Here is a 22278-nt window from a genome sequence, read left to right on the forward strand (position 1 = left end):
CAGTGGCAGTTGGTGTTCAGATGGATACAGAAAAGACACAGTGTGAATTAATACATGTTGGTAGGGTAACTTTGCATGCATGTTAACTTCCTTGTAGCCTAGGTGAAGTTAGCCCAAACTCTGGGACAGTTTTCTAAGGTCTCCAGCAAGACAGGACAGGTAAAGCTGGGGCTTCATCATGCTAGCAGGTAGAGACACTTCCGGGTTCAAACAGTCAAAGTAAAACCAAGAACAGCATCTGTTTAAATCCAGTTACGTTTTTTAATGATTGCCACGAGCTATAAAATAAATTAATACACATTTGGTAAAATGTTGTGTCTTAATCTAATCTTTATTTTGTATCTTCCCAAAAATATCAAACGTATGATTGGTTGCGTGTTTTATTTTGAAAGCAAAACAGGAAGTTACATTTTTCAGTTGAGCTAGCTTTTCAGTTTCAAGTCGTTAGCTAAGACGGACTGAAGAGTCCGGGGTAGTTGGACGCAATCACCATGTATTTGAACTCGGACAGGGTCGCTTTCAGAATTTAAACCTCGGTTGTTTTTTATTTCCGCTCCGCTTCTTTACCGGGGAACAGTTTTTTAACATCAAGCCGACATCATGTTCCTGCGTGGGTCTAAAAAGCGACGGTCGAACCGTTCGGTAAGTGCCTGTCTTTTTTCTCCTCCATACATTTATTCCCTAGTGACTTTCACTAGTCGCAAAACACTTTATATAACATCCCGCTCTCTCACAAAACATATTTGGATTCTTTAAAACGTTTCAAAGCATTTCGTGGTAATAGTAGACTTGAAATGAACTTGTGGGGTTTCCAAGGGAGAAAACAGCCCGAGCGGAACTTCGTCCCACCTTCACCTGGCTTTTGTCTCGGTTAATTATATATACATTTTTTATAAAAGTCGAAGTTTTCTTTAACAGAAACGGGGTTGTTTTATTGTATTATCCCGTGTACTATAAAGTGGTACATTCTTTGTTTCTTGAGTCATGTCGGGCGCCTCAGGTGTCTCAGGAGGGGTCGGTCTACGTCATAGATGTGCTCCTGGGCAGGTAGGGGTGTTGTAGCTGTAACCTGAACATGTTTGTAACCTTTGTCAGCTCTTAACGCTGACAACTGATGCTCTGACTGCAACATGGATTTGTGTCCAAAACACAGCCGGACTAGAGAGCAAATGAACATCTGTGTGGTCATGAAACATCTGGTATTGCATCTCACCTGGAAAATGTCCAGTTAATTTGAATCCAGCCACCGCCACTGCTTACTCTTTACTACTCTAATAGCAAATAAGATCACATGAACTTTGTCTGTAGTGCTGTTTGAATAATCTCTGACTTGCCAGTTCATTGGGCACACTAGTGAAATTAAAAGTCCTGCACTAAATTCACGACTGTTATAATGTTCAGTTTATGAGGAAACACTCTAGGAAGGTGGTTATTCACCTGTATGATCGTTCTGATGATGTAGTTTGTTGCGCTGTTAAACTGGATTGAAGTAAATACAAAGGTGTTAAAAATAATACCCCAAACCACAGCCTCCAAAATACCAAAAATACCAAATAAAACACAGTTGAGTGAACAGCTCTCAGCTGTTACGAACAAATACTAAATACCACAACCTTCAAGAAGCAAAGGTGAAAAGTGAAGAACTACTATATTAGAATGCATTTATTCTCCCTGTTGTACCTAATGAACTGGTAAGTCAGTGAAAGATCTTAAGCATGTAGGACACCTGTCCCTACATACAATAACTGCACACAAGTGCTAATGATAGTCATCAATATTTTACGCAACACTCCCATTACATCAGCCCTAGAAAGTGAGTTTTCAGTCGTCTTACAACTCCGAATGTACATCCTGCAAGATGTTATATTATCAGAACTAGGTTTTTAAACCAATTTCAAGCTTATGGGAGGCACACCGACATTGAGGTCTCAGAATAGATTTTTTTTTGACAGCTTAAATAATGTATTAGTTTGACTGTGGTGTTAGAGCCTCAGACAACAGTTAAATAGTTGTCCAAATGTCATCATTTTCATTGTTATTTATGTATTCCTTAGTGTGTGCATAGATTAAATATGAAATGTGTCAGAATAAATAATCACTGAATCGCCAGTGCCTTATATAATTTTATATCAAGAACTTCCACAATGGCCGTTTGATTTGCCTGAATTATTAATTAAATTAATGTACGGAATTCAAGACTTTGTGTATGCAATTAGCAGACGAGGCCTGGAGCAACAATGTGCTCAGTATCGAGATCATCATGTTCTGGCTGCAGTGTCTCAGATTTTGAAGGACTCATTCAAGTCCATGCACAGCCGGTAATGTCAGCATTAGACAGCCTAATTACGTGCAAATATTCACTTTGGCTATTAAGTGCAAATGTAGAAAACGCAAAAACCCAGTGCAGTTCACGACGTTGGAAGTCTTGTTTTGATAAGTTGGGTGTACAGTTGCACCTCCTAAGAGAAATCTGATGTTACAGGCTGATCAAAAAAGAAGTGTTCATGTGATATTCTTGAGTCTTTGCTAGCAGTACAGGAGCTGTTTGCATAACAAAATGTATGTTGAACATCATTTTTTCTAGCAAGTGATACATTTGAGCTTGCAATGTTTTTAATATTTAGCACAAAGCATTTTTTATCTGGAGCCATTTTCAAAGGTGACAGTTTGAAAAGACCAAACTATAATTCTTTTTATCCTGGTACTCTTGACAGTCACTGTTACCCCTGTAGGTAAAATGTGTACTGTTAAAAAAGCCCATTGTTGTTTAGATCCTCATCTTAAGGTGTTCTTCATCATAAAGTTTTAGGTTGACCCTTCAGGGCAACATTTTAATGTGGTTCAACTCATCCAGTTGTTAAATATTGTTGTTAGAATTGACCTCAGCAGCAGGAAACAGTAATGTGTAAACCATAATAGCAACAAGACGTGTTGTCTGTGAAGGTTCTCAGTCATCCAGGTCATGGTTTATCCAACGAAGGTTCAAAAAAGGCAACTGGACTCAAAAAACTCTACAAGTCCAGTTACCTTTTTTGAACCTTTGTTGGATAAACAAGAAGTGTTGTTGGCTGGTCTGGAGACTGTCTGTTTTATCCTGTCCAGTGAAGGGAGGTGCAGCGGCATGCCAAGACAGCACAGGCCCCCGACCTATGACCTCTCCTGTTAATGTTTAATCCATCCAAAGCAACAACAGCAAAACTTAAATGTAATTTTTCCTAATTAATTCTTTCTGAGTTGTTTTCTCATTCTTGGCGGACACCACTTAGCATTTAATTTGGACCAAATGACACATTTTAAGTGTATTAATTGCACTTCCCCTCATATTATTGTAATGAATCGGCGGCGTATCCATTGTTGCTGCAAGCTGATGTCCGATACCAAAGCTGGCAGCCTTTCAGTTTGTCCATTACCTGGATACACCGTTACCTGGTAGCGAGAAAGAGCTCAAGCAAACCGAGGGTTAGATTAAACCATACGCCCGCCTTGGTGAAAACAAAGGGGCTGATAACAAAAATCTGACGCCGGTCTAAGTGTGAGCACGTGATCTGACTTGAACGTCTCGTGAATGTGTTATTTACTTTACCCGCACTTGGTTTAGAAGAAACTTCCTACTCCCCCTCCCCTCACATCCTTCAGTCGCAGCACAAAAGGAAAACCTCATTGTTGGGACACAAAGTTGACGCATTATCTTTTGTGGAAATCTGGAGAAAAGACCATATAAAGTCTCTGTGTAGCCTTGACAAATAGGACATTGCTATCTTGATAACAAAATGTAAAAGGAACTGGCAGCAGCTAATGTTCAAGGCTGTAAGATTGTCCTCCATATTTTTAAATGAAACACAGCTAAAAATGAGTAAATTATATGTTCATACTTCATACTTCATTCATTTTTAAAAAATAACCCAATTAAACGAGTTGTTTGTTTTTCAAACTTGTACATTTGTTGTCTCTTCTTAGCCCGACTCAACATTTAAAGCTTTTCTCAGGATTCTTAATCCCTTTTTCCTTCATTACATCACTATTGAACCCATGCTTTACTCTGAATCGCTATCTGCCCTCAAGTGAGTGAACATTCAAGCAGTGACGTTAAACTCCTAATCTGTTTTATGTCAAACTGTTTCAGAATTAGTCCAAACCATTATGCTGGGTTTAATGATGCCATGCTGCATTAACATAACGCCAGAGGAGGTCAATTATCCGTCAGAAAATAATCTCAGTCGTCAGGTTGGCACTCTTCAAACTCACAACTACGTTCCGGGATTTTCTTCTTTCATATCACTGTTGATCATCAACAAACTCTGATTCTGCTTCGACCTGAGATGAACTTTTAAAAGAAGAAATAACACAGTTTCCTTCCTTACAAATGAAAGGTTGTGTTTATTAGCAACAAAAAAAAAAGTATTGATGTCTAAACAATATTATTAAGTTTACGTTTTCCTTTTTTCCTGTGTTGCAGTTACTTGCCCACAGTTTGTTACAAAAGTTACATGCTTTTCTGCTCTAATGTCCCGATCAGATCATGATTCGAACCCTGGAAGCATCCAAACACAAAGTAATGCCACTGCTGCACTGTTTGCAGCAAAAATTTCAGCTAATAATTGATAAATAGGTAAATAAAGAAGTCGTTATTGAAGAAATACGTAATTAAACTCCACATATCTACTTATTTATCATATGCCGTTAGCGTTTTTCTGATGGAATTACTCATAGCGTCCTCATGATCAGTCATTTGTCAGACCACATTCGGAGGAGGTCTGGCTGATGTAACAAGTAGCCATGTGGATAGAAAATGTTGTCTTTATTTACCTTTATTAGCAGAGATTTTTCTTTCACTGCTGCAAACAGTGCAGCTGTGAAGTTAAATGTACACTGGGTTGGATCAGGATTGGAGTTACAATCTCAGTTGATGCTGGTCTCTGAGTAAATGATGTCAGGGCAGAGATGAATAAATAAATAATAACTTACATGTGTGCCGTCAGTGAGCGAGAGTGACTTGTCATCACGCGTGATAGTTTTTATCACATCAGCATGTTGGGACACACACAGGAAGCAGTGCTGTTGGTCGTTCTGAAACATTAGCAGCTGTTCGCACAGTATTCTACTGCATCCCAAATGATGTTGGTGTTTATCTGCATACAGGGTGCAAAAACTGTTATCGAATCTTGAGTGGAGGTTTTAGACGCATGCAAGATGTGCCTGTACTTTAAAGGAACCGTATGTAAGAAATGTATTTCAATTAATCATAAAATGGCCCTGATATGTCACTAGACATGAAGAAATCATGTTCATTTCAAATACTTATATCACTGACAACAGTGGTCCGGCCAGGATATTGTCATTTAAAAGTGAAAGTTGCAGCCCTCAACCTGATGTTGATGTTGTCATGTTGTGTTTTGGCCTGAGGCGCCACCCTCCACCTATCTACCAATCACGAAGTCAGTAGAGTTTCGTCTTCCAGGTTGCCAGCTCTGCTCTAGTTACCGCAGCTGCATCTACGAACGTGTCGGATAAAACATGTATAACGTTACTAAACCTAAAAGACCTCGTTATGAATCCGAAATACGTCGTGACAAAGTCCGGAATGGCATGGAATTGACCCTCGACTTTTGGATGCTATATTCTACCATGTTTGTTGGTATAGGCTAAAAGCCCCGTGCTTCCGTACATATAGACAGTGGATTTTCCATGGTCGCCCGCGCTAAATGCGTTCATAAAAAGCGCTATCGCACCACTAGCAGGGTATGAAAACAATCTATGTTCCGACTGAAATGTGGTATTACAGTACATCTTTACGAAATATTTGGCTAATCGGCATTAGTAAATTTTTGCGATACATAATTACTTCGCAAAACTTCTCTCATGAAGCATAAACTTTATTAACAGAAAAGAAAACTTACTGTGTAGGACTCGTCACTTGCCATTGGAAGCTCCTTGTAGCAGCCTACGTTCCTGCTGGATCCTGAAGCTTAGCTGGCAACCTCGAGTCAAGGGGGAGGAGGAGGGGATACACCGTTCTACAGTATTTTGAAAGTGATTGCAGTACCAGTTTTGGCCACAATCCTACATACGGTTCCTTTAAGCTTCCCACTTGTCAAGATACATGTTAATATTAGATCTAAAGAGTCCTAAAAACTGGTGTGTTGGCTCTCTCCTCCTGTAAATTGCGACTACTGGGATTCAGAGGTTTTTACTTATTTAAAATGACTTGTGTTTCACCCTTATACGTGTGTAGAATCAACAAACTTTCAAAATCTGTTATCTTGGTGTCGCTTACCAAAAGTAAAATCTAGGTGAAGTGAAAACTTTGATCTGTTTACCGTCCATAATTTATCCTATTTATCCATTGAAACGTATGCATAAAGTTATGCTTCACTTTAAGAACTAGGTTAAAAAATTGTGTGAGGAAAGATGACAATGGGAGCACGAACATATAAAGTGTCATTTCATTTCTTCACTCTGTGAATGGAAAGGCAGCAACACCCTGTAGAATCAACTCCGGCCGGCTACAGTTTCCGAAAGTGTCTTTATCCTGCAGCTATCTACTTTCATTCAGTGTAACCTTAATAAATGTAATATGCTGGAGAGAAGCTGTACGCCAGTGTTAAATGTACAGACGCTTGTAGTGTGCGCCTCCTGCCAGAGTGACAACTCAGGAGCTCCTTCCGAAAGTCATTTGTACGCTCCATTTAATCCGTCTCGTCACTCTTCATACCCGGCTTTAGCAACAACAATCTAAGTGGTAATTTGGGCAGCATGGAGATAGACTCATCCAGGTGTGTGTCTCTCTGTTGTCTTCTACGTCAGACTGTGAGGCATTTGAAAACGGCATGTAAATTACTGCCATGACTATGAATGATAATTCTGGACGAACTTGTTTATGTTCCTATGAGACTGGATGTAGACACTGGTGTAAATAACCACACACATTCACCCTGGAACTGGTTATGTAACTCCCCTAACAGAACAATGTGTAATTAAAAAACATTTCAAGTTCATGTGTGTGTGGTTTTCCCAGCGCATTAACAAAGCACAGCTCACACAACAACCCGTACAACCCTCAGATATCAGCGAGATAAGCAAAGCAAACTCGGCGTAGCCCTAATCAAAGGAGTACAGTTCTTGAAAATGCTCATAAAAATCTCAGCATAGGAAAACAGGCTCGACTTGAACACTGATGGTTTCGTGGTTAGAGTGGTTGGGGAAAGAAAGACGGGTGAGCAGGTATGCACACGTAGCTTGCTGTATCACATATCTGCGTTTTATTGCTTCACTCATTAAATTCGGCGTCACGCATCCATGTTGTGTGTGCAGTTTGTTTAAGCGTTTCAAAGTGAGGTTTGAAGAAGCTCTTCTTCAAGGTACTTATTTAGAAGGCCCTGCTTTATGGGGGCATTAAGTTACTACTCTTTTCTGAATAGTGTAGCAGAAAACAATATATATATTAATGTTGTGCTACTGTACATTCAGCCACACACAAAACATTAGGTTGACTAGTGAAAACAAACACATTCTAATATAACAGTCCTGCACTGAAGGTTAGAAAGGTGATAATTCAACTGTTTGATTTTGGAGGATGTAGTTTGTGGTGTTGTTGAACTATATTGAGTTAAACACAAGTGTTTCTGTGATCCAACCGAACCCGCTGACTAAAATGGTGTTATCAAAATAATAGAAACGTGTCGTCGCAACGCAACATTTAAATAGCGCTACAAAGCACTACCTCCGAAATGAAAACACCGTTGAATCAACATCTGTCGTTTTTTTTTTTCATGAAGCTACGATCTAATACAGAACTATTCACTAGTGTACCTAATGAACTGGCGAGTTAGTGTGTGTTTGTGCTTCTTCGCCAATCTGGGAAGAACTTTCTTTTGTGTGTCAACACTAAGCCCTTTAAGCAAAACAAAGGAGAGGCTCAGCAGAGCTGAGGCATCAGAGGTAAAGAAAGTCGTGATTGAGCAACCACATGGAGAGGGAAAGGGTGCAGCTCTCATCCTGTGTCTGCTTCCTTCCTCTCATCTCTAAAAAGAGGCCTGCGTTTGCAGCAAGGCTGCAGGAGTACAACTGAGATATGAGGTTGTTGGTTTAGCGCTAGGCTCTGGAGCTGCCTTTGCCTACGTCCAATGCACTGATCAGCACTTTTGGGAAAAGGCATTTATGGGATTTTACTCCATGTATCACCTCAAAACAGAATAGAGCATTCATCAGACTGAATATAACTGTGTGGGTAAACCATTTTCATGTAAGAGAAATTCACTTGCTGCTTTTTGTCTGCTGTGAGCTAGTTTAACACCCACTGCAGCCTTTAATTCCTGACTGCATTGTTTGGTAATCACGTTCAACAATAGCTGTGTTAATGTTTTATGTATAGACACAAAAACACACTGTGTTCAGGCTGGCCATCAGTGCTGTGAGTTCATAGCTCTCATACAGTATAATGATAATGCAGGATTTTGGTATAATGCAGGGATATTCATAAAGTGCATTGTGACGTCATTAGGTCATACGTAGACAGCCCATAGTGCACAACAAACGCTGCTAAAGTAAAGGCTGAGGCAATTGAATTAAAGTCCATTCTGCTTGTGGCTTAAGTGGAAACACTAGTCGACATGATGTTGACGTCGCTCCGATCGTGTCTAGCAAACACGGTATGTGCAAACCCTAATTTTAACCGCGCGTCTTCTGCCAAAAGCCGTGAAATGTTCTTTGTGTTGACTTGTGTGACTTTGTGTTTTCAGCAGGAGGAAGATGACCCAGACAGAGGGCAGCCCTGTATGCGCTGTGGAGACCAATGCCCCGGCTTCCGTGTCCATGGCTGGAGGTATGAACTGTAGGGCTCTTAAACACTGCCAGAGGTGCTAGTGAACTTTGCAGGAAATGTTTGTTTCATGCTGCGTATTAACCTTTGGTACAGGCAGTTTCTCCTGCTGGTTTCTGGATCTTGTACAAACTCTGATAATGACTCGGATGCCTAAAGTCTAAAACCAACATTTTTGAGGCTGTTGTGTCCCAAAGAAAATTGCTGCTTTAGCAAAGAAAAACGTTTCATAAAGATATGCCTTCCTAATTATTTTGGTACATATTTGTGTAGATAAAAACTGCATGAAGATACACGTATCGCGTGGCCCTGTTAAAAAGCATATTAATGCTAGTTCCTTTGATTTAGTTTCTAACCAACTGATTTATTTGCTGTGTGTGTGTGTCCTAACAAGGGCAGCAGCATTACTACAACTTCAAATCAGCTTAGCTGTGATGTTTATATATGATGAGTGCAGATATACATTACAAGACAACAAACATGACCCAGTCAGGGCGGCACATTATGTTCACCGAGCAGATCAGCCATACCGACTCTGTGGTTGTAAAGAATCAGGCCTAAAGACTAATGAGTGCTATTAAGCCCTGACATTTAGTCCGAGTTGACATCTCATGAGAAAACAAAAGCGCTGCAGCACGGCAGGATTACCAGCAGTCATCCTGCAACATGTGCTGTGTGTCTGAGCTGCAGTTAAGTTTAAGACCTCTTCTTCTAATGTATCATCCTGAATATATGGTCATAAGGTGTATTCAGGGTTTTTAATGTGAAAAAGAGTTCTTGTCTATGTTGTGTTTGGAGTTTTTGTGACCGTAAGAATCTTTTAATTCTTGTAATCCCTTCTTTTTAAATACAACCGCCCACAGCAAACTTTTTACACCTAACTGTTTGACTGCCAGACTTTAACAACTGACCAACAATTTATTTTCTGTCTATAAGCCAGGTTTTCTGTGCTTTTCTTTGAGTCCCCCTTTCTTTTCCCTCTCTCCTTTAGTCCTTTAGTGTATATCCAGCTGGTTGGGTCTCTTGGTCAGTCTAATCCTGTCAATCACACTAATAAGATTAGGCCTTACTGCTGTGATAGTAACTCTCTCGACCACTTCATGGCCCCCCCTCTGTCTCCCCCCTTCTGCCTTTCAGTGGGGCTTTCCTATTTCAAATGTGGCTTTTGTGTTTAATTAAGTTTTAATTTACAAATTTAAAAAATATATATGTATTGTAGAAGAGTGAGTCCCTCTGAAGGAACATTGTGATCCGGATTATGATGATTCCATCTAGATTGTGTTTAGTGCTTGGAAACTGTAGAGGACAATCACTGGGTTTTACAAACAGCTAAATGAATGAAGAAAGATATGAGGAAGATTTATTCCCAGATATGAAGGCTGCCTTCACAATCCCAGATGGGCGCTGCGTGGCTGAAGCCAACCGTGGCTTGATGATGGAGAGAATAAAACAAATGGCGCAGGAATGCGCACTTCATGTAACCAAAAGGCTGTAATTGTATCTTGTAGTTTTTTTTTTCCTTACTTGTCTTTCCTCTATTCAGGTCAAGACAAAAGCTTAGAAGTTGCGATGTAATCTGAAACACGTGTGCTGTGCTCTACCTCCAGCCAGTGTACACATTGATCTGTTTACAGTGTGTTTAATCTGTGTAGCTTTAAAATAATGCTATGGTAGATTGTTTAAGTTTTCTAATGAACATGTGTTGCCTGGTGGACAGATCGCAAATGACTTTGGGTGACTTGACAAGGACAAATACCTTGTTTAGACGTTCTAAGTCTCTCAGCTGATTACAGAAGAATGAGGAACATGAAAGTAATTAAGTGATTGAGATTTATAGGGGTCAGATTTTGAGACCCTCAGAGTCTGGTGCTAATTTCATCTTCCTTAATAACCAATTTGGAGTCACACCTTCTCTGATGGAGAAGATCGCGCAACTGACCACAGGCTCAGCTGCTGATGCTCGCTGAGAGGGAAGTGATCCATCTTCATCCTGAGCTTTTTCAGACAGAGCTTAAACTGAGGTGGGGGGCAGATGGTGCTTCCGCTGCCCAGCAGCAAGCGAATTGAGTTACATCTGACCCACAGGTCCCCACCACGCTTCAGAAGTGTTCAAAGTCGGCATTGCTATTAGTCTGGGTGGCCATGCGGCAATTACTCAGTCACTAATTAGTGGCAGAGAGTTATGGGACAAGGCCCATCTGTTTCTAAGAATCAGATCTAAGGAGAAGTCACTGTTCTCCACCACAGTTAGCCTCAGATATAGATAATCACACCGGCAGCAGACATTTAAAGCAGAGGGTTCGCATATGGCTGCTGAGCTTAATGCCCCATTAGTTGTAATAACCATATACTGACCTATAATATATCTGCATGCCCAAAGACAGTAGTTCAGATTGTCTATTTGGAAATTAGTTGTCTTCAAACTGTTTTGTTTTTTGGGTCTGTCACTAACAATTATTGTTATTATTGATTAATCCGACCGTTATCTCCTTGATTGAAATAGTTTTGTTGTCCGAAGTTATGTCTAAATTGTTGCGCTGAGTAATTTTCTGGTGATTTTTTGGAATTGTTAGTCTGAAACATTTTGGCGGGAATAAATAAAAATGAAAGCAACAAACAGGAATAATAAAGAAGTCACATGAGCTGGTAGAAAGTCAGAGATGTGTCGTGACTTCGCAGAGACTGAAAGTCTGTTGGATATTTCCCCACAGACACTTTGTTGTTATGCAAGGCCATCTTGATCACATAATATGACAAATACTGCGTTGCTCATGGGCTCAAAATCTGCTCCACTCATTTCTGTGATTAATAACTGCATCAAAGCTACAGTGGTCCATCTGTTATGAATCAGTTGCAGCAGTCTGGTCTGAGGAGGAGAGACACAGTGAGTTTACCCTTTGTGGTTGTCGCTTGGACTCTGATACTACGTATCTTCAAAGGCAGTGGGAGTAAATTGTAATGTGTAATCGAAACATTAGTTTTGTGTGTATTTTAGCTTATCTTGTAAAGTAAATTCAAAAGTCCCAGGAGTTGTGTGGGCTTTGAGATCTGTGCTGTGCTGTGTAGTGTATAGTTGTATATTCAGTGTGATGAAGCCTTTTGTCTGAGCCCACTATCAGGACGGAGGAGGGTGGGAGTCAGGGCTGCCGGGGCTGTTATTGAAAAGAGCCACTCAGACAGAGAAATGATCACATGGAAAGGAGCTGCTAGAGAATAACCTCCTCTCACTGACAGATAGGCTGTAGAAACTACTTGGATTCAAACCATTTACAGTCTCAGAGCAACACGAGTCTGGCTGGGACGGCATCGACAAGCCAACATGGACTAATCTGTCATGATTCCAGCAGGTAATGAAGGAACCTTATTTTATTGACTGACAGGATTAAAAGGACCAGAAACAGTCATTATGTTGAGAGATGCGTGTCTGTTAAGGAGATGATTGTTCTTGTGTGTCATAGCCTGACTTTATGTTGTTTTGTACATAAAGAATTATCTTGATGAACGTCAGGTGCAGAATATGACGCTATGTGAATATGTGTCAGCCTAATGGAGATTATCCGTTGTGCAGGTTAATATTTTACTGGTTTAACCTGAGTTTAACCTGAGTCACTGACTTTTTTTTCAGTGTCATTATTTAGCTTCTATTTACTTTCCCATTTAATCCTCATGTTTGGTCTGTACGTTCTCAGTCAGCCTGCTTTATAAGCTGGAGTTTATTTAAATATGATTTAGTTACTGTAGCCAATAAACAAAAAATACTCTAATAACAATAGTGATTGTGCCAGGACTAGACCAGAGGTGTCAGTAACAACATTTTGGACGAGCAAAGCGTATTTAGAGGCAGATTGTGTATTTCCATCCAAAGCAGCATCCATGTCTCCTGGTAATAACATACATGGCTACTGATGGACTCAGGGCAGTCCATTTATCTTGTATTTGAAGCACATTGATTTCTGATATACATTCAGACGCAGAGGTACAGTATTTCTTTAAAAACTTAAGTCTGAGCCCTTGTTTACTTTGTTTACTTCCCCACTTTGATTTTTGGGGAAACTATACGGTCTTCTCTCACAACCTACTGTATGCCTCATAATGGTCTGATTATAAGGAGAGCTGCAACCAATAACCAACATTATATTTAAGTGTTTTTTGTGTTAAACATTAAACGTTTTAAGCGTCTTGTTTTGTCCAAAGTTAAATTCAGCGAATGTTGTTTCAGTTAGAATTTTTACAGAAGATACAGATTAGACATTTTGCAATTTACGAAAGGGAAGACAATCACTACAATTTGAAATATGTTGGTTTTTTAACTAGGCAACTTTCTTGCTTTTCACATTTTTACCATGACAATCAAACTATATTTGGTTGGATTTTCCCTTATTTGGAACCTACAGTATGTTACATCCTATATTATATAACCTCATATTAAGTTTTGACTTATACCAGCGTTAAATGTGGTGCATATCCCGAGGGAGCACAGCCTAGTTGTGTTACATCACAGACAATTGAACAGGACAAGGCTAAGCAGCACTGCAGGACTTGAAGAACCCCTCAGAAAAGTATTGCTTTTAACCTTCATGAAGTCATGACTGATGAAGTGCTTTGGAAAAGTCTCCCCAGGCTCTGACGCAATTTCTAATTTACATTTCACCCGATTATATCCAGAAATATCACGGGTTTCTTGTGTTTAAATAGAAGAAGTCGTTTTAAATGTCTTTGTATGTGCACAAACCAGACTTCAACCCCTTTGGCAAGATATCTGCAGATAAACCAGCATGAAATGAGACATGATTTGTGACGCTCCTGCATGCTTTCATAGCCCAAACTCTCTCCAAGTGGCACTTTCCTCAATTACTGTAGGTTGCATGCGAGGGTTGGCACCTGCTGGCGATTAAAGCCCCTGCAAATGCTTTCATCATGTGGAGGGCTAGTGGTGGAAGGGGCGGGGGTGGTAGGTTTAGACTGGGTGAGACATGGTGCATCTGCCATCTGTCCCATCATGCCAAGTCCGGCTGTGTCCTCCTCGTACCCGCTTACATAGGCATGTGTAGCGTGGTCCAACGGCTCCTTTTGTCACCGCAGGCGCCTACACACAGATACAGCTGGGACCAGATTTGTGCCAGCATGGCTTAACCAAAGCTGGCTTGCTGTGTTTACTATTATTTTTTATTGGTACTACCTTCCTGGCAACCATGGATAGAAGCTGGCAACACAAGACAGCTGCTCATTAGCAGCATATACTGTCCTGGGCCTGAGAAAATGTACTTAGATCCTATAATAATGTTTTTGTCTCTGTTTTGTCAACTCCTCAACAATTACCTTGTGTTGGGTAAAGAGAGATGACATTACAAGGAATGATGTTATCTATGAGGCAATTGATTAGAGGGGGAGTACTCGTGCAGTTTACGAACAGTTGTGTGTGCTGGTGTGCGATCTTTTTGGTTGTGTGGGGGTTGGGTGCTGGAATAAAGCAGCTTTGTGCCTTGTGAACTTGAGCCACTAGTGCCAGCTGGCAAGCTGTTACGCAATCACAACAGAGATGTACACATGCAACACACGGCGCATATGGCCACGATGGCGCATCCACACAAATACTTGACACCCACACCTCAGTGTCAGCCCGGGGCACTTTATTCTGACTCCACCGGTCCCACACGCAGCCACACCCACCGCCAGATTGAATGTGGCCAAGAGTCTGAGGACAAGATGGGTCGTAATACGATGCGGAGGGAGATTATTGCTCCCATCTTCACCTCCCTCTCTTAACTGCCCTGGATTGACAGCCAGGCTTATGTCAGTGACCTAATTTCCTGCTTATTTGGTAGAGAAATGTCCTGATGCAGATGCAACAGGATGTTGATGTGATGGGGGCATGAACTGTCTGGCTTTGTTTTTCTGTTGATGTTAATCAGTTTTGTGCCAACTGCTGTATTAGTAATTTTTGACTGCAAGGAGTCTGGTTGAGTCAGTGTCAAGAATGTATGTGGGCTGGTAAGACAGTGTCTCCATCACATTGTTTGTCCATAAATAATATTATTACAAGCCGTGGGAGTGCCTCTTTGGGCGTGATGTAAAAGAAAATTATTACTTGGAGAGCACTGCTGTTTGGATTTGTTTTAGAAGCTGGCCTTTCTACCTAATCTTAAAACTGGTCAGACTTTGTTTTGGATTAACTGGGAGAAAATGCACAACTTGAAACAATTCAACTTTCAACTTATTTTATCTATATTTCTTTGTCAGATAGAATAGAAAAAGGAAGCTGCATATTTTGCACCTTATTACCAGAAGCACCAGGAGAACCTAGCTGTGAAATTTACAGGAGAGTTTGACATATGTTCAGTATTGCTGGGTGTTATAAATCAGTTATAAAGTACCCAGGAATGAAGCCCAAAGCTGTCTCTGTGTCTACAGGAAGATCTGCGTACACTGCAAGTGTGTGCGAGAGGAGCATGCCGTGCGCTCCGTGCCGGGGCAGCTGGAAAAGATGATGACAAAGCTGGTATCAGACTTCCAGAGACACTCCATCTCCGACGACGACTCAGGCTGCGCCTCCGAGGAATATGCGTGGGTCCCACCTGGGCTCAAGCCCGAACAGGTAACAACCAGACGCCGAAATCAAGACATAAATTAATGCTGCAGAGGCACACATGATGCTCATTTTCACTTGGACATGTTCATACATAGACAGATTTGAGACTTTCATAGGAAAATATTCATTTTTTTTAGATTCATGTCAGTTGTTCTATAATTGGATAAATTACTGTCGCTCATTATAATGCCTTTATGTGAACAAACTTGTCTCCTCATACAGGTTTACCAGTATTTTAGCTGCTTACCAGAGGACAGGGTGCCTTATGTCAACAGTCCAGGAGAGAGATACAGAATCAAGCAGCTGCTGCACCAGCTTCCAGCCCACGACAGTGAGGTAACATCACTGAGGCTCCAAGCTTCAACAAGTCCATCAACACAAATACTCTAACCCTAAAGTCAGTTTTGGAGCAAAAATCCCCCGCTTCTCTGATGTGTCCTCAAAAAACTTACAATCTGTCCGTGTTCTTGGTAGCGAAAAAAATGTGTGCCCGTTATAGGCGATGCAGTAGATTCTAAAAGTTGGATCATTGTTACAAGAAAACACTTGAGACATAATAGTTCATTATAAACTTTGTATCTTTTGTTCTTGTAAAGACGCTTGTCTCTCTTTCAGTTGCAGCTCCAGTGGCAACTACATACATTTACTCGTTCTTATTTTTTGTATGTCAACATGAACGTCTGTGTGTTTCCTGCAGCCTCAGTACTGTAACTCTCTGGACGACGAGGAGAAGAAAGAGTTGCGTCTGTTCAGTCAACAGAGAAAGAAAGAAAACCTGGGCAGAGGTGTTGTCAGACTTTTCCCAGTAACTATGACCGGAGCCATCTGTCAGCAGGTAGAGAATAGTTTTTATTTTAGTAACTGATTCCTTCATGAGACCAATATTAAACTTTGAACAGCTGTATCTCCTTCATAACGTTAATGCATGTCTGTGAACGCCTATTAATATACATCAAACTCATGTAGGCTGGAGTTAGAGTGCAGGTAGGTACAGGCATAGCTCGGGGGCCACAGCACACTGACATTTAATGATTACAGGGCTGTATAGGCAACCTGGAGCATTCACCGTTTGTTAAAGGATATACTACCTGACTTCCTTCCCTCTGCACCACACCCCTGCTAAACTACGTCTATTTTTCCAGTGCGGCAGACAGATCTGTGGCGGAGATATAGCGGTGTTTGCCAGTCGGGCAGGACACGGCAGCTGCTGGCACCCCCAGTGTTTCCAGTGTGCCACCTGCAGTGAGCTGTTGGTCGATCTCATCTACTTCTACCAGGACGGACAGATATACTGCGGCCGGCACCACGCTGAGAGGCTCAAGCCCCGCTGCCAGGCATGCGATGAGGTGACTGTTTTACTGTAAACTCTGGTCAAAGACAGCAGGTTTCTGAAAACAAAAGTGTAGTGGGAGGCAGTAGGCAAGAACATTTGCATCTTATCTGTCTAAAAGGAAAACTTGTCTTCATTATGCCCAATTAAAATGTATCCTTTCTTAGTCCACTGTAAGCTGACTGCAGGAAATGTGTAGAAATATCAGTATATCCATATTAATCATTGGTGTGTTTCCCCTCATCGCTTCATTCTATTTGTAGGTTTTTTTGTTGGTCTCTTCTTGTTTTGAATGGCCTCTCGCTGTGACTTAAAAGATTAGTTGAGATAGTTGACTAATGGGTCTGGCACAACTGACCTACAAGAGTTCTTTAGACCCAGACGATTGCTAAGCCTGTAGCAGGAGGGCGCCGATAGCGTAGTTGTCTCTATTCTGTTAACCCAAATCCTCAGTGTTCTGCAGTATTTTTACTTGTTTGCTTCTCTTCGTGTGACCTCTCCACCTCCCTCTCTTTCAATCTCAATCCTAGATTATTCTAGCAGATGAATGTACAGAGGCAGAGGGAAGATACTGGCACATGAAGCACTTCTGCTGTTTCGAATGCGAGGCTGCGCTGGGCGGTCAGCGCTACATCATGAGAGAGAGCCGACCGTACTGCTGCTCCTGCTACGAGTCCCTCTACGCAGAGTACTGTGATACTTGCGGAGAACACATAGGTACTGAATTGTCATTTATGATCCGTTTATACCTCAGTCTGGACCTATCACTCCCAACAGGAGGTGCTATAGTAGTTTGCACTATATATTAAATTATTTTGAACTAATTATAAATGGGGGAAGAATTTGAGTTTCAAAATACTAAATGCTGCGTTCACAACACCAACAACAAAAGTTTATCATCATTTCCATTTGAAAATGAACTTACTGTCACCACGTCATTGCAGAGAACAGTAACCTGTTGCTCTTTCACCCTGAGTATGAAAACCACGTCATCGAAACCACGTCATTAAAAATGTTCTTTCTTAATTTTCTTTTGCCTTCTCAATGCAGTGATGTTAATTGTAAACTACAAGTGAGATTTAAATGCATAGTATGTGGCTATAAAAAAGGCTTTCACTAGTCAAATTAAATTGGTATATCCTGCAGAAACCCTGAATTAACACACTGAATTAACTGAACATACACTGCTGTTAGGTTAATGGAAAAGCCACAGCAGTGTAATGCGGCGTTAAACTTTTAAATAGTGCCTTTATAATTCTATCATTAGATCGGGTAATTATGATCTTGTTTGCACAAAACCAGTAAAAGCAGTTTAATTAACAGGAACCACTGTGAATGAGTCCATTTTGAGGTGATTCATACTCATTCATGACATTTTGCTCTTGTGCTCCCACACAAAAAAGCTTTTCATAGAACCACAATAACATCATAACCTGCTGTATCCCTTTTTATATTTCACTTTATTGTTCATGCCAGGTTCATGAATAGAGTTAATAATAGTTATAATTATCCAACTGTTGTGTTGCCCGTCCAGAATTGGAAGAAAATATTAAATAAATGGAGAACCTAACGAGAATAGAAACATAATCCATGTCTGAAAGGAGCTTAAACATCATCAGTGCATGTTATATTTCAGACATTAGAGTTACTTTAATTAACTGGTATGAAGTTATATGTTGTGACAGATATGTATTCATGCAGTATATTAATGTGTATGTACAAACACTAGTTAGAGTTAATGTGTAATCATGGAAGTGTTTTCCTCTCAGGTATTGATCAGGGCCAGATGACGTACGAGGGTCAGCACTGGCACGCTGTGGAGTCGTGTTTCTGCTGCGCCCGTTGTCGACTCCCCCTGCTCGGGCGTCCCTTCCTCCCTCGTGGGGGGCTCATATTCTGCTCCAGGCCCTGCTCGTTGGGTGAGGACCCCAATAACTCGGACTCCTGCGACTCTGCACTGCAGATCAAACCGCCTCAACATCATAGAAGGTGTGGGACGGCAGAGAAACGCCACAAGCTACAATGTGGTTCTCCTCTGCAGCCGCTAGAGGGCATCATCCCCACTATAACACCTGCAAAGCACTGCATTCATACTGCAGTGGAAAGCAGAGGTGAATATTAGACGTTGGTGTTGTACTGTACTGCATGTCCCACTGAGTTCACATATCTTGCAGAGACTGCATACTTTTATTTCTTTGCTTCTCTCAGGTGTCCACTGCACTGCTCCAGTTCAAAATGGAGTTCCTTCACTGAGCAGCCATCCTCCTCCAAGAGGCTCCTACTCACCTCTGCCCCACATTCATCTAGGAAATGGCTTAGGTCCGTCCTGGCCCAGCGATGTTCCACATTACAGTTTACTGCCGGGGGACTGTGGTGTCAAGCCTCCAGTCAGTAGTCTTCAGTTCCAGGCAGAACTAAATGGAAAAAGCTCAACGACTGGCCTTAATTCAAGAGGAACCTCTGTTGATAAAGACTGTAGGAACTGGGTGGAAAAGACCAATCAAGTTATGCAAGGTATCAGGAAACACACTTTAAGTAGCCACAGGAAAAGGTGATCTTATCTCTGTCTCTGAACTACAATGTGTTTTCTGATTTTTTTTCTTCCCAGCGTTTCCCCCTCAGAAACACTCACACATGAGCCAGCTCATTTCACCTGACTTGCCTCCTCCTCCACCAATCAGCACCTCCATGCTCCCCCCTCCTCTACCCGTTAAGTCTCGTGACTCGATGCCCCGGGATTCGCCCCCTCCGAACCTCCGTCAGTCAGAGGACGGACCCTCTGACTCTCCGACTCCACTGACTCGCAGTGGCACAGCCAGAGTCAGCTTCAGAGAACCAATCAGCAGCAGCTACTCTGTTGATGAGGACGAGGACGAAGACGAAAATGAGGAGGGCCAAGAGGGCGAGGAAAACCAGCAGGATGAAGATGAGGTGGAGGGAGGTTTTGGTAGCAAGCTGAATTTACAGAAAGGCATCCCACCTCAGATGGACCTGCTGGGTAAGAAAAAAACCTTCAGGGAGTCGAATATTAACTCAGTTCAGTTTTGTCTTTCTCACAAATGATTTCTGTTTCCATTCAGACGGGTCCTCGTACCAGCAGCGCAACCTGAGGCGAGGGTGGGGTCGCTGCCGCATCCCTTCAGACCCCGCCCTCCACTCACGCTCAGAGAGGCGCTCCCAACGCTCGCGGGCTGAACGACCCCGGCTGGACTCACTAGACTGGAGAGTCGATAAAGACAGAGACGGGCGGTGCTCCTCCAACGCCTCCTCCCTCACGTTACAGCAGGTCCACTACAAACATGAAGACTCCTGTTCTACATGCTCCTCATCCTCAGACTCAGAAGAGGAGGGCTACTTCCTGGGACAGCCCATTCCTCTACCGCCCCAACTTAGAAAGCAGCAACCTGAGGAGGACAAAGACATCGGGGGAGATGAGGGGAGGGAGGTGCAGAGAGACTGGGGATTAAGAGGTAGCTTAAGGCGGAGAAGAGCTCACAGCCTGGGTGCAAAGGACAAAGATAAAAACTGTGCTATCTCCTAACCCCAGACAGCTAGCAGCGTAAAATTAGTGTGTTATTTTTTATTTTTTTTGTTTAAATTATGGTGCACAGAAAGAACCAATGACCATCATTACTCTGGTGTTTATCTGGTTTATGATACTGACGTAATGTCGGCCCTAACACACATGTTCACCACAGCCATTGTTTCTGACCCACTACTTAGCAAAGGGAAGCAAAACAAACCTCAGAGAAGTCTGTACCTCGACATTATGGAATTGACGTCTCAGTGTTGGACTTTGAGGTGTGACAGCACGGAAAATGATGGAGTGATGAATCTGGAGGACTTACTTGTTATGAAGACTCATACCTGTGTTACAGCTAGGTTGAAGCGTGCCGTTAGCATCATTTACATATGCAAACCTCCAGTAGAGACCAATGGCTCTGGGCCAGTTTCACAAAGACCGGCTTTCACTCGTATCACACTTGACTTACTGTAAATGGAACTAATTTAAATAGACTGCATTCCTCTACTGAACAAAGCTATCGAAGTAGAGGTAATTTATCTTACATTTTTGTTTAATTAAGACTTTTCAAGCTACAACTTAGGGCTGACCAAGCCCCATCTCAAGAGTTTTTACTGACAAAACACAAACAACAGTTGTATTAATAAAACTGGCCCTTCTAACATGTTACTGCACTTTCTCATCCCCTTTTATTCAGTCAAAATATCAACAACCACAGTTGTGAGCCGTGTTTGTTTTTTTGGTTTTTTTGGTCATTTAGCACCAGATTCCAGCGGCCAAGTTAGAGTTAGTCCGTCTGTCTTTTGTTTTGTCAAACCATTTGAATTGAAATAAACTAAGCAAAGAACAAAACTGAGAGAGGGCCAAAGTGCCCTCAGCACATTTTTCCACCGTGGTTGTAAAAAAAAAAAAAGAATATATTTTATTTCTAACTCTACTGTAACCATTTTTATCTGTCCTCCTATGTGCAATCTTTAAGTGGCTGTAATATATTACAGTTCTGAACACTAAATGGCCGCACAAAGTATAATTTGTGTTAATTTTGGAGGTGATGTTTGTTCAACACTCTTCAAGTGTGTAATCACTTAAAGGTCATCTATTTTTATATACTCGGTGTAGGTCACTGTGCTTTTTTTGTTTTATTTGCGGTAAAAGAACGATTGTAAAGCCTTTCTGTTTCTCTGACTGTGTAGTATTCATGGCTAAAATCTTCTAACGTGTTTGTCTAAATCTGTGATCTTTCTCCACACTCAACGTGCATGTTTGAATACCAGAAACTGTATTGGCATGTAGTGTAGACGAATAGTGGTTTCAGTGGCAGGAAGCAAGCAATAAATGATTTAATTAATTTAGACAAAGAAAGAGATGATTTCATATTGAAAAGTATTTATTTGTTTATCTAAAAGGGACAAGTAAAGAAGAACAGCAGCGCTTGATGCTCTATACACTACATGTGTTTATAGCCAAAGCTCATTTTCACCACCAGTCTCCTGATCGCCAAACTTTCCTCAAGATACTCATTACTATGCACGATCAACACTACAATAAAAGCAATGACAGCCTGCAAGAAACAATAGTGATCAGGTCTAAGATATATTTAACGTAAACTCACATATGTAAGTGGTGACTAGTTGATGTTATGGTTGTAATCCTGGCTCAGACTTCGACCAGGACTTAGTTATTGAGACAATTTTCAGATCCCGAATCTACTGTTGGCCGCCAGTGAGTTCCTGTTTGCTTCTGATATATTCTGGATGTTAATGGAAGTATGGTGAAGTCTGGTTATGAAAGTATTGTTATTTAAATGTCTGTGTAAAGGGATTGAATAAACTGAGTAGATTATACTTTTTAAAAATGTTACAACAATGAAATCTCTGTGGTTTCCTGTCCAGAACTCTGACACCTCAGTTATAAAGGGATGGAAGTGGTTTGTTAACGGACTCTGGTGCAGGAGGCCGAGACGTTATGCAGGATGAAAGTTGAGGTAAACATTTATAGAGCTGTATGAAATGGTAAGC

General features: G+C 41.4%; 1 protein-coding gene across 1 annotated transcript; it reads left to right on the forward strand.

Moving 5' to 3' along the window:
• Positions 1–371: 371 nt before the first annotated feature.
• prickle3 (prickle homolog 3) lies at positions 372–22117 on the forward strand. Its single transcript, XM_084553294.1, has 11 exons — positions 372–642; positions 8739–8821; positions 15230–15413; positions 15630–15743; positions 16105–16242; positions 16550–16753; positions 17268–17454; positions 18507–18848; positions 18946–19251; positions 19346–19735; positions 19818–22117. The coding sequence occupies exons 1-11, from the start codon at positions 601–603 to the stop codon at positions 20276–20278; spliced, it is 2451 nt and encodes an 816-aa protein (XP_084409420.1). The 5' UTR covers positions 372–600; the 3' UTR covers positions 20279–22117.
• The last annotated feature ends 161 nt before the right edge of the window (positions 22118–22278 follow it).

Source organism: Chelon labrosus, assembly GCF_963514085.1.
Source record: "Chelon labrosus genome assembly, chromosome: 10".
NCBI lineage: Eukaryota > Metazoa > Chordata > Actinopteri > Mugiliformes > Mugilidae > Chelon > Chelon labrosus.